The sequence below is a fragment of the Salmo salar genome, chromosome 23, assembly GCF_965601325.2.
Source record: "Salmo salar chromosome 23, fSalSal1, whole genome shotgun sequence".
Classification (NCBI taxonomy): domain Eukaryota; kingdom Metazoa; phylum Chordata; class Actinopteri; order Salmoniformes; family Salmonidae; genus Salmo; species Salmo salar.
The window spans coordinates 38,049,853-38,063,092 of NC_138313.1; the positions used below are offsets into that span (position 1 = coordinate 38,049,853).

The window sequence follows — 13,240 nt, forward strand, 5'->3', positions numbered from 1 at the left end:
CCGAGTTGTTGGGTTGTGGACACGTCCTCTCTGAAGTGATTCGTCGTGCGCTTGCCGCCTCCCGCGTGGCCTGAAAAGAAATAAACTTCAAGCTAGTTTACCAAGCATTCCATAATTTAGCTAGGATTCTCGGAGAAATGTCTAAAATAGAGTTGTTGGGATTGATTTTCAACAAGGGATTTAGAGCGGCTCCTGAGTTGTTTAGAGCCGTTGAAAAAACGATAACAAAGTACCAGGGAAAATATTCCCTATCGAAAGAGGAGAACGCCCGTCTACAGAAGCTGCTTGATATCCTCCTGCAACCGGAGATAAAGTTACATAGAACAGGTTTGTTACGCGTTGCATCAACGTTTTTTTCTAAACATTTAATTTGGCAATGTTGTTGGTGTGGTCAACCTGGTGAAAGTTGATTGCATTTGTTTTGGAACCGGGCCATTCCATGACCTATATGAAGCGATCCGCTTTCAAAATAAACGTCCCTCATTGAAAGTTATTTTTTTAATTTAACTAGGCAAGTCAAATCGTGAAATCGTGGACTATAAAGGCTAAACAAAGGTTGGAATGTTGGACGAATTCAACAATATACAATAATTAGTTAATAGAAAATAAATAAATCAGTTAATTGCACTGTGGATGTATTAGACTTTAGAATTTTATTGGGAGCATACTTATATTTCACTATACAGCCTGACCCATTTTATGGATCCACAATCCATAGGTATACTACTCAGCGACACCTACAGAACATAACTGTTTAGTGTTTAAACAAATAAACAGAAAAACGTCCTCACTGTGATCTGCGTTTTATTTTCAGCAAACTTAACGTGTAAATATTTGTATGAACATGAGATTCAACAACTGAGACAAACTGAACAAGTTCCACAGACACGTGACTAACAGAAATTGAATATTGTGTCCTTGAACAAGGGGGGGGGGGGCAAAATCAAAAGTCAGTCAGTATCTGGTGAGACCACCAGCTGCATTAAGTACTGCAGTGCATCTCCTCCTCATGGACTGCACCAGATTTGCCTGTTCTTGCTGTGAGATGTTACCCCACTCTTCCACCAAGGCACCTGCAAGTTCCCAGACATTTCTGGGGGGGGGGGGGGAATGGCCCTCACCCTCCGATCCAAGGGAGGAGGTCTTCCCTGTAACGCACAGCGTTGAGATTGTCTGCTATGACAACAAGCTCAGTCCAATGATGCTGTGACACACCGTCCCAGACCATGACTGTCCCTCCACCTCCAAATCGATCCCGCTCCAGAGTACAGGCCTCGGTGTAACGCTCATTCCTTCGACGATAAACACGAATCTGACCATCACCCCTGGTGAGACAAAAACCGTGACACGTCAGTGAAGAGCACTTTCTGCCAGTCCTGTCTGGTCCAGCGACGGTGGGTTTGTGCCCATAGGTGACGTTGTTGCCGGTGATGTCTGGTGAGGACCTGCCTTACAACAGGCCTACAACCCTCAGTCCAGCCTATTGCAGACAGTCTGAGCACTGATGGAGGGATTGTGCATTCCTGGTGTAACTCGGGCAGTTGTTGTTGCCATCCTGTACCTGTCCCGCAGGTGTGATGGTCGGATGTACCGATCCTGTGCAGGTGTTCTTACACGGGGTCTGCCACTGCGAGGACGATCAGCTGTCCGTCCTGTCTCCCTGTAGCGGTCTCTTAGGCGTCTCACGGTACGGACATTGCAATTTATTGCCCTGGCCGCATCTGCAGTCCTTTTGCCTCCTTGCAGCATGCCTAAGGCACGTTCACGCAGATGAGCAGGGACCCTGGGCATCTTTCTTTTGGTGTTTTTCAGAGTCAGTAGAAAGGCCTCTTTAGTGTCCTAAGTTTTCATAACTGTGACCTTAATTGCCTACTGTCTGTAAGCTGTTAGTGTCTTTTCGACCGTTCCACAGGTGCATGTTCATTAATTGTTTATGGTTCATTGAACAAGCATGGGAAACAATGTTTAAACCCTTTACAATGAAGATCTGTGAAGTTACTTGGATTTGTACGAATTATCTTTGAGACAGGGTCCTGAAAATGGGACTGTTCTTTTTTTGCTGAGTTTATTAGCATCATAGCTCATATTGTAGGACTTTGAAACCACTGAAATTAGCCACATTTAAGCTTACCTGTCAACCTACTATGAGTATTAGACATTTACATTGCACAGCCTTACGTATAGATTCATTGATCCACAATATTCCAAACATGTGTAGTATTATTTAGTCAATATGACATGATTCCAATATTTGTATAAATGTATCACTTTCAATTAGTAACTTTTTAATTTGAAGGCGAACCACAAATTCCACTATTTTGGCTTATCCTTATTGTGGCTAGCTTCACATAGGTCAGGGCGTGAGCCAGGTGCCCTGTTCAAAGCAAAGGGCCAGGGTCTTGGTCTAGAATCACGGTTTCAACTGCTCATACAGATTTACTTCGGTACTGCAGTTTAACTGACCCCGTCCTAGAAAGACAATTTCCATAGACGGCCATATAGAGGTCAAAATTGAAAATTACTAATAAGACAGTCATCATTGTACACTAATCATCCATTGAATTATTCTAATAATTGTCGCTCAAGCTGTTTTTTTTTTTTTCTTTCCCCCACTCAGACATTAACATTTTATATTCATCCAAAGTCTACCATATTTTTGGATGATGCTCAGTTCACATATAAACCATAGAGAATGAGAGAGGACTCTTCTGGCCAAACGGCTATATTAGTATGGGCAGCGCCATTGTAGGCTTCCACCATTTTAATGTCATCAACTGGGTAGGACTTCCAACTTCATTGGCTGATCCCTCCTTGTGACCCTGTTGGAGGGATCAGCCAATTATGAAGAAGAAAATAGTCTCAATGGCGCTACCCATGCTGTCACAGACGCTATAATGGCACAGGTACAAAGATGAGTCCTCTATCTCTATGGTATAAACCGAACGCATGGGTAGCGCCATATAGAAGTCCATGAATCGGCTATGCGAACGTGAGTAGATTACCTTGAATAGGGAGAAGCTATACGGACCCGCCAGGTGCCCAAATTGAAGAGGTATGTTGAGTCGATTGCAGACGAATGGATTCAGTTCAGTCAGTCCTTGAAAAATAGAGTTAGGGTTGTAGAGAATTGAAGGACCATGAATGTAATGAGAAATCTTATGTGCAGTATAGCCCCTCCCCCTTAAACGATGGTCAGACATCTTGTTCTCATTATACTGCAGTATATACACACAATACCTGTTCTCATTATACCGCAGTATATACACAGTACGTGTTCTCATTATACCGCAGTATATACAGTACCTGTTCTCATTATACCTCAGTGGTTAAGGCCATGTTGAAGTCGGCTCAAAACAAATGTTATGCAGTTCAGAGTAATGAGTAGGATTCTGTGTTTTCACATGCGAAACTGATTACTTTGAATAAAAATTACTGTTGTGTGTATATATATATATATATATATATATATATATATATATATATATATATACACACACACAACAGTAATTTGTGTTGACAACATAACCGAGCAGCACAGGTTACTGTTCCATTTGAGAAGGTCACTCCTCCGTCTCCGCTTTTGCGTGTTCACATCACAGGCCATAGACCGGTGCCCCGCGGCTCAGCATAATCCAATCCACCCAATATCTATCTGCATACTGCAGTTACTACAATGAACACCCCACAAGAAACATCCATTAGCATTGTGTCATTACATGCTCCGCCCCTTGCCATTTGAAGCTGCTTGTAAGTACTGTTGGTGACAATTATCCACGCTATGTGGAAAGTTTAGCTTCACACAAAAAGACATTAAAGGCCGGGCGCTAGTTAAAAGGTTATGTTTCGATGTGCGAGCAAGAAATAACCTGTAATATTGGTCACCATTTGGATGTCACAGTGGCAATCAGCTAACGTTACTGCCTTCGGGAATGACGACGAGCCTGTGCACACCTGTGTTGAATCGAGGTGGCTGCCGACCTGAGGTGCTTCCCACTGGGCAGCTGTATCAAATCAAACTTTGTCACATGCGCCGAATACAACAAGTGTAGAATTTACCGTGAAATGCTTACTTACAAGCCCTTAACCAACAGTGCAGTTCAAGAAGAAAATATTTACCAAGTAGACTAAAAAAGTAACACAATAAGAATAACGAGGCTATATACAGGGGGTACCGAGTCAGTGTGCAGGGGTACAGGCTAGTTGAGGTGATCTGTATATGTAGGTGGGGGCTAAGTCATCTTTTGGTTGAAAAGGTGTAAGGCCAGAGATCACGACTCTGGTAAGAACATTTGTTTCCCACTTGTAATTACAACTTGAACGGTCGTTGAAGTGAAATTTCCCAATTGGAACTCCAAACTTCCAATAGCATGTGAACGCCCCACATGCCCCACAACTTCGTTACAGTTAAATCATGTTTGTGCTTTTTTAATAATACTATTAACTTCTTTACAGTTAAAGCATGTTTGTGCTTTTTTAATAATACTATTAACTTCTTTACAGTTAAATCATGTTTGTGCTTTTTTTAATAATACTATTATTTGCATGAGGTCATCGTTTGGCATATTATACAGGCATTCACACAATTTTTTTCACATTTACATTTTTTTCATTTAGCAGACACTCTTACTGAGGTGCTCTTATTGTTTTCATACTTTTTTTTTCTGTTAATCTTCTTGGAATAGCTATTTCAATTCCATTTTTAGTTCCATGAGCACACACAGAATCATATATTAAAGAAAACATGTCATATGTAAAAATGTCCACATAAAGCTCTACATGTGCATTCTAATGATAACATTGTTGTTCACAACACTTATGGAACTAGGACTATTCCCAGGTTTACTGAGACCCCTGGCTATCTCATGTCAATGTTGGAGTTCTAGCTAATTCATCCTTTCTCCTTCCCTTCAGACCTCCAACAGCTCAAAGTCTCTGAAGAGGTTCCCACTGAGCAGCAGCACTGTGAGCAGGAGTGGAGCCCCAGTCTGGGGCAGGAGGACTTGGAGCCCACACCGATTAAAGAGGAACAGGAGGAATGTCAAGAGCTGGAGTATAATACTAAAGACTCTGTGTTCACTCCTCCCTGTGTGAAAAGTGACTATGATCAGTACCCAACTCGGTCCTCACATCTTAACAAAACCCAAAGTAAGGAATGCAAAAATGGAGACTCGTCCATTGAACAGATAAAAACAGAATCTCAAGAAGAGATCTCTTCAGAACCAACCAGTGACTCTCAGGCCCTCTCTGTAGTAAATCCAGGCTGTTCTGCAGCTCAGGGTGATGACAATGAAAGTGTTCATAGGAAGGAGAGTGCAAGACCACTGTCTGCTTTAAAGACGCACATATCAAAGAGGCGGCGGACAGATAAAGGACAAAGCCCTGCTGGTCCTTGTTGCAAGGTGTGTGGAAGGCCTTGTCAGTCCTTTGGAGCTTTATTGATACATTTGAAAAGTCACAGAAAAGATAATGAACAAATGTGTGGTGTTTGTGGAAAAAGCTGTCAATCCCTAAAATGTGTGATGGATCACATATTACAAACTCACAGAACTAGGTTTTGTGATGTTTGTGGTAAAAGTTTTGATGCTACTAAGGATCTGGAAAAGCATATGAGAACCCACACAGGGGAGAAACCATATCCCTGTAATGACTGTGATAAATATTTTGCCAGTATTGCAAATCTGAATTTGCATATGAAGACGGTCCACACAGGGGAGAAATCACATTGCTGCCATGAATGTGGCAAACGTTATGCTCAGAGTGGAAATCTGAATGCGCATATGAGGATCCACACTGGAGAGAAACCATATCACTGTAATGATTGTGGCAAAACATTCCGCCTTGGCACTTCCCTTAAAATGCATATAAGGACTCATACAAGGGAGAAACCATATCGCTGCCAGGATTGTGGTAGTTCATTTGCTAGGATGGAGCACCTGAAAAATCATAGCAGGATTCACACAGGGGAGAAGCCGTATAGCTGTCCTGAATGTGGAAAATGCTTCCCTCAGAATGGTAATCTAAAATTGCACATGAGAATTCACACAGGGGAGAAATCACATCAGTGTCAACTTTGTAACAAATGTTTCACTTATAGCCATACTCTAACAGTGCATATGAGAGTTCACACCAATGACAAACCGTTTCACTGCCAGGAGTGTGACTTATGTTTCAGTCAGAGTTCCAACTTGAATCGGCACATGAAGAGACACAGAGGGGAGAAATCACACCACTGTCATGTTTGTGGCAAATCTTTCTCCACAGGTTTTCAGTTGAATGTGCATTTGAGAATTCACACAGGGGAAAAACCGCATGTGTGTCCTACATGTCCAAAATGCTTCAGCGACAGAGGGGCATTAAATAGTCATCAGAAAATACACACTGAGAAGAAGCCATATTGCTATGATTGTCTTAAATGCTTCAGATCAAAGCAACGCCTGAGAGAACACAGAGAAAGAATGCACAAACACATGACTGTGCCCTGTGTAGGGGAAGGTGATTCGACAGAAGATTGAGGCACATTCAGTTTTGGGTGGATAAGATATGACTGAATTAACACTTGAACTATGAGAACATTGCCAGGCTAACTGGCCTGCTACACCGGACACATAACATTTGCACAGCGTGATACACGTCTATTCATTTAAATGAAATCAGGCGTAAGCGCGCTGGCTTCTCGAGAGGAGTCCTTGCTCATTTGTTTGACACAAAGGACATTTGAACTGCATCTGTAATTAACTTAAGTGTGTTGTTGTTGAGCTTTGTCTAGTAAGCATAAAGTTATGTCCGGATTCAATCCGATCTCGCATTGATCCGATCTAAAGTAAATTTCAGATTGAATTGACGTATGCAGCATTCAGCCTACCGTGAATGCAATATCCCCGAACATTGTCTTTCAAAGGTGCGTTGTCGGATTGAATCCTGGCCATAAAGATCTGCAGTGTATTCATATGAATCTTACAGCACTAAAGGGTGGTGATAAACATGTTTTTTTTTAATTGCGGGCAAACATTTGAGGACTGAAATCAACATCCTCTGCATAACAATGGCTAACAACCTTCCCAAAGCAACTGTTTTGATTATGCAGAGGATGTTGATTGTGGTCCTCACTGTGAGCCCTAGCTATGGAAACAATTTCCCTAGCATAACACAAGGGTGTATACTTTGGTATAACACTGGTGTTACAGTCAAAGCAGCATAATGGCATTCCACTAAACTAAAAGAGGCCACAGGCATGCTAGTAGATACTCAGACTTCCAGTCATTGCGCTAAAGCTAGTTGGCTCGCGAAACTACCTCCAACTTCCTTCACGCTGAACACAGACATAACAATGATATTGCCAAAATCCCAAAGTATCCCTTTAAGCACAGTGCCTTGATCTGTGTCTGGGGAATTTTAGTCTAAAGTGGCTTGTCTCCTTTTCTGGCAAACCCTTCTGCAGGCTTCCAAATGAGTGAAGATGGAGAGGAAGTCTCTAATTGCATCTTCTTACTGAATAAGCCAAATATGTTCTATTATGTTGACAAGATAGTCGAGTGACCGCTCTAATGGAAAATCATGTCCTCAAAGATGGAAGGCAGGCGGGAGGTCAGAGAGGTATCCTAGGAAGCAGGTTTGAGGACTTAGCGAGGTAACTTAAGTCAACTCCGAGTACAATTCAGGATAACCGGTCATAAGAAAGTAGCTCACTTTTTAGCCATCAAAATTTCTATGGCAACAGATCCTTCAGAACTAACCTGCTCTGGAGCAGGCTAACTCATGACTAGTTCCAATTACCCTTGAATGAAATGACTGCGCCACCAGTTGTGGTTCAATGCAATCAGATTCCTTCCCTCTTGCAAAGATCGCGTCACCATGCCCTTCATTTGATGAAGAGTACTGATGAAATATTTTATTAATATTACATTACACTTAATAACAGAATGCAATTTAAACTTCACACACAGTAGCGCTTTTGTATTACTTAGTACTTTTATGGATAGGAGTGGGGAAAAAAAGGTTGTGGTTGTGCATTGATAAACACAAGTCGTCATTAACATTACTTAGAGGGCACTTCTAAAAACCTATTTCACACCATAACCTGCTGCATTTGCAAAATAACTTTTTTCGATTTCGGCGCCAAAGAAAATGTGGAATTGACTAGCCCATGGATTGATGTTTCATGAAGAGTTTGCCTTTCGACTAGTGGTCGACCGATTAAATCGGCGCCGATTTCAAGCTCTCGTAGTAATCCGCCTTTTTGGACGCCGATTACTTTGCAATCCATGAGAAAACTGCGTGGCAGGCTGACCACCTATTACGCGAGTGCAGTGTCAAAAGGACCTTGTGGCTGCAATGAGCCAAGGTAAGTTGCTAGTTAGCATTAAACTTATAAAAAACTATCAATCTTCACAATCATTAGGTTAACTAGCTTGTCCTGCGTTGCATAAATTAACAGGGATCGCAATATTATCATCAAATTACAGCCTAATTCAACTTCGCCAAACGGGTGATGATTTAACAAAAGCGCATTTGCGGAAAAAACCCACATACGTTGCACAAAATGTACCTAACCATAAACATAAATGCCTTTCTTAAAATCAGTACACAAGTATATTTTATTATATATTTAGTTTAAATAAATGCATGTTAGCAGACAATATTGACTAGGGAAATTGTGTCACTTCGCTTGCGTTCAGTGCAAGCAGAGTCAGGGTATATGCAACAGTTTGAGCCGCCTGGCTCGTTGCGAACTGTGTTTCTCCCTAACAAAGACCGTAATTAATTTGCCAGAACTTTACATAATTATGACGGTTGTGCAATGTAACAGCAATATTTAGACTTAGGGTTGCCACCGGTTCGACAAAATACGTAATGGTTCCGTATTTCACTGAAAGAATAAACATTTTGTTTTCTAAATGATAGTTTCCGGATTTGACCATATTAATAACCAAAGGCTCATATTTCTGTGTGTTTTTCATTAAGTCTATTATTTGATAGAGCAGTCTAACTGAGCGGTGGTAGGCAGCAGCAGGCTCATAAGCATTCATTCAAACAGCACTTTACTGCGTTTGCGAGCAGCTCTAAGCAATGCTTGAACCACAGCGCTGTTTGACTTCAAGCCTATCAACTCCCGAGATTAGGCTGGCAATACTAAAGTGTCTGTTTTAATTCACCTTTATTTAACCAGGTAGGCTAGTTGAGAACAAGTTCTCATTTACAACTGCAACCTGGCGAAGATAAAGCAAAGCAGTTCGACACAGAGTTACACATGGAATAAACAGTCAATAATACAGTAGAAAAAGTCTACATACAGTGAGTGCAAATGAGGTAAGATAAGGAAGGTAAGGCAATAAATAGGCCATACTGGCGAGGTAATTACAACATAGCAATTAATCACTGGAGTGATAGATGTGCAGAAGATGAATGTGCAAGTAGAGATACTGGGGTACAAAGGAGCAAAATAAATAAATACAGTATGGGGATGAGGTAGTTGGATGGGCTATGTACAGGTGCAATGATCTGTGAGCTGCTCTGACAACTAATGCTTGAAGTTAGTGAGGGAGATACGGGTCTCCAGCTTCAGTGATTTTTACAGTTTGTTCCAGCAGAGAACTGGAAGGAAAGGCGGCCAAAGGATGAATTGGCTTTGGGGGTGACCAGTAAGATATACCTGCTGGAGTGCGTGCTATGAGTGGGTGCTGCTATGGTGACCAGTGAACTGAGGTAAGGCGGGGCTTTACCTAGCAAAGACTTGTAGATGACCTGGAGCCAGTGGGTTTGGCGGCGAGTATGGAGTGAGGGCCAGTTAACGAGTGTACAGGTCACAGTGGGTAGTATATGGGGCTTTAGTGACAAAACAGGTGGCACTGTGATGGACTCCATCCAATTTTTTAAGTAGAGTGTTGGGAGGCTATTTTGTAAAGGACATTGCCGAAGTCAAGGATCGGTAGGATAGTCAGTTTTACGAGGGTGTGTTTGGCAGCATGAGTGAAGTATGCTTTGTTGCAAAATAGGAAGCCGATTCTAGATTGGAGATGCTTAATGTGAGTCTGGAAGGAGAGTTTACAGTCTAACCAGACACCTAGGTATTTGTAGTTGTCCACATATTCTATGTCAGAACCGTCCAGAGTAGTGATGCTGGACAGACGGGCAGGGATCGGTTGAAGAGCATGCATTTAGTTTTACTTGCATTTAAGAGCAATTGGAGGCCACGGAAGGAGAGTTGTATGGCATTGAAGCTCGTCTGCAGGTTAGTTAGCAGTGTCCAAAGAAGGGCCAGAAGTATACAGAATGGTGTCGTCTGCGTAGCGATGGATCAGAGAATCACCAGCAGCAAGAGCGAAATCATTGATGTATACAGAGAAGAGTCGGTCCGAGAATAGAACCCTGTAGCACCCCAATAGACTGCCAGAGGTCCGGACAACAGGCCCACCGATTTGACACACTGAACTCTGTTGGTGAACCAGTCATTTGAGAAACCAAGGCTGTTGAGTCTGCCGATAAGAATGTGATGATTGACAGTCGAAAGCCTTGGCCAGGTCGATGAATACAGCTGCACAGTATTGTCTCTTATCGATGGCGGTTATGATATCGTTTAGGACCTTGAGCATGGCTGAGGTGCACCCATGACCAGCTCGGAAACCAGATTGCATAGCGGAGAAGGTACGGTGGGATTCGAAATGGTCGGTAATCTGTTTGTTAACTTGGCTTTCGAAGACCTTAGAAAGGCAGGGTAGGATAGATATAGGTCTGTAGCAGTTTGGGTCTAGAGTGTCTCCCCCTTTGAAGAGGGAGATGACCGCGGCAGCTTTCCAATCTTTGGGGATCTCAGACGATACGAAAGAGGTTGAACAGGCTAGTAATAGGGGTTGCAACAATTTCGGCACATAATTTTAGAAAGAGAGGGTCCAGATTGTCTAGCCCGGCTGATCTGTAGGGGTACAGATTTTGCAGCTCTTTCAGAACATCAGCTATCTGGATTTGGGTGAAGGAGAAATGGGGGAGGCTTGGGCAAGTTGCTGTAGGGGGGTGCAGGGGTAGCCAGGTGGAAAGCATGGCCAGCTGTAGAAAAATGCTTATTGAAATTCTCAATTATAGTGGATTTATCAGTGGTGACAGTGTTTCCTAGCCTTAGTGCAGTGGGCAGCTTGGAGGAGGTGCTCTTATTCTCCATGGACTTTAGAGTCCCATAACTTAGAGTTTGTGCTACAGGATGCAAATTTCTGTTTAAAAAAGCTAGCCTTATAGCTTTCCTAACTTCCCTGAAAAGCCTAAAAACATCCAATAGTGAAAAAGGTATATGAAATACAAATGGTATAGAGAGAAAGTCGACTCGTCATAATTCATATAATAACTACAACCTAAAACTTCTTAACTGGGAATATTGAAGAACTAGTGTTCTGAGCAAAATACTTAAACGTTAGCTATTTACATGGCACATTGCACTCCCTTTCTTCTCCAACTGTGTTTTTGCCTTATTTGAGACTAAATTGATCGTATTAAGTTCAAATAAAAAAAAGGGTTCATTCAGTATTGTTGTAATAGTCATTATAAAAAATGGCTGATTGATCAGTATTGGCTTTTTTTTGGTCCTCCAATAAAGTCGGTATCGGCGTTGAAAAATCATAAAATCAGTCTACCGCCTACTTCCAACTAACCATGTGCGACACGCACGTGCGGTTAAAAGCCTGCTAGAGTTAGCAGCAGGCAGAGAAGCTGGAATGTGAAGCAAACTGAAGCTGGTTCGCTTTAGAAACCCTGAGTAGATCTATACTGAACAACATTTTTAAAACGTAACACATCAAATCTAGTTTTATTGGTCACATATTTAGCATATGTAGCGAAATACTTGTAAAGTGTTAGTTTCATATGCACAAAAAGCTTATTTCTCTTTTAGTGAGCATTTGCCAAGATAATCCATCCACCTGACCGGTGTGGTATATCAAGAAGCTGATTAAACAGCATGATCATTACACTGGGGACACTAAAATGCGCAGTTCTCGCACAACGCCACAAGTTGAGGGAGCATGCAATTGGGATGTTGAATGCCAGAATGTCCACCAGAGCAATGAATGTTCTTTTCTCTACCATAAGCCGTCGTTTTAGAGAATTTGCCAGTGCGTCCAACCGGCCTCAACTGCAGACCACTTGTAACCATGCCAGCCTAGGACCTCCACATCCAGCTTCTTCACCTGTGGGATCATCTGAGACCAGCCACCCAGACAAAACTGGGTTTGTACAACCAAAGAATTTCTGCACAAACTATCAGAAACCGTCTCAGGGAAGCTCATCTGTATGCTCGTCGTCCTGACTGCCGTTTGGCGTCGTAACTGACTTTAGTGGGCAAATGCTCACCTTCGATGGCCACTGGCACACTGGAAAAGTGTGCTCTTCACAGATGAATCTGTTTCAACTGTACCGGGCAGATTGCAGTTGTGGGAGCGAGCGGATTGCTGATGTCAACGTTGTGAACAGAGTGCCCCATGGCGGGGTTATGGTATGGGCAGGCATAAGCTACGGACACAATTACACTTTATTGATGGCAATTTGAATGTGACGAGATCCAGAGGCCCATTGTCGTGCCATTCATCCGCCACCATCATGTCTCAGCATGATAATGCACAGCCCCATATCACAAGGATCTGTACACAATTCCTGGAAGCTGAAAATGTTCCAGTTCTTCCATGGCCTGCATACACAGATGTCACCCATTGAGCAAGTTTGGGATGCTCTGGATCAACGGGCGTGTTCCATTTCCCGGCAATATCAAGCAACTTCGCACAGCCATTGAAGAGGAGTGGGACAACATTCCACAATCAACTGCCTGAACAACTATGCAAAGGAGATGATTGTGCTGCATGATGGAAATGGTGGTCACACCAGAAACTGACAGTTTTCAAAATTCCTGGGTAACTGTAAATTGCTGCATTTATATTTTTGTTCAGTGTAGCTTGCTTTTTAGGATACCCCTCAGGTTTGACCATTCTAGCCAATGAGAAGGCAGATACGCGTGTGAACAGGCACAACTCCAATAAAATAGTTTTCCCCAAGTTTCAGAAATTCCACTTATTCCAATGCATTTGTAACAACCTGAAACTTATATTCAATCTAATAAGCCTCATGTAGCGACCAAATTCGACACTCATTGACTCTCCATACAAAAAAAGTCCTCATGACAGATTAAACCCTTTCACTCCGATTAAGATCCCTCTTTTGTTGCACTGAACACAGGAAAACACCGCACCAATGCGTCACACATCTC

The 13,240-nt window shown here is 42.4% G+C and overlaps 1 protein-coding gene across 1 annotated transcript; it reads left to right on the forward strand.

The window, feature by feature from the left end:
• Positions 1–6,650, forward strand: LOC106584547 (uncharacterized). Its single transcript, XM_014169965.3, has 2 exons — positions 1–327; positions 4,912–6,650. Exons 1-2 carry the CDS (start codon positions 138–140, stop codon positions 6,510–6,512), a joined length of 1,791 nt encoding a protein of 596 aa, XP_014025440.3. The 5' UTR covers positions 1–137; the 3' UTR covers positions 6,513–6,650.
• The last annotated feature ends 6,590 nt before the right edge of the window (positions 6,651–13,240 follow it).

Bases quoted from the DNA above. Each gene is read 5' to 3' on its own strand.
- LOC106584547 (XM_014169965.3), top strand. From the start codon at position 138: ATGTCTAAAATAGAGTTGTTGGGATTGATTTTCAACAAGGGATTTAGA. The intron at 328-4,911 runs GTTTGTTACGCG...CCTTCCCTTCAG, and splicing joins GATAAAGTTACATAGAACAG to ACCTCCAACAGCTCAAAGTC.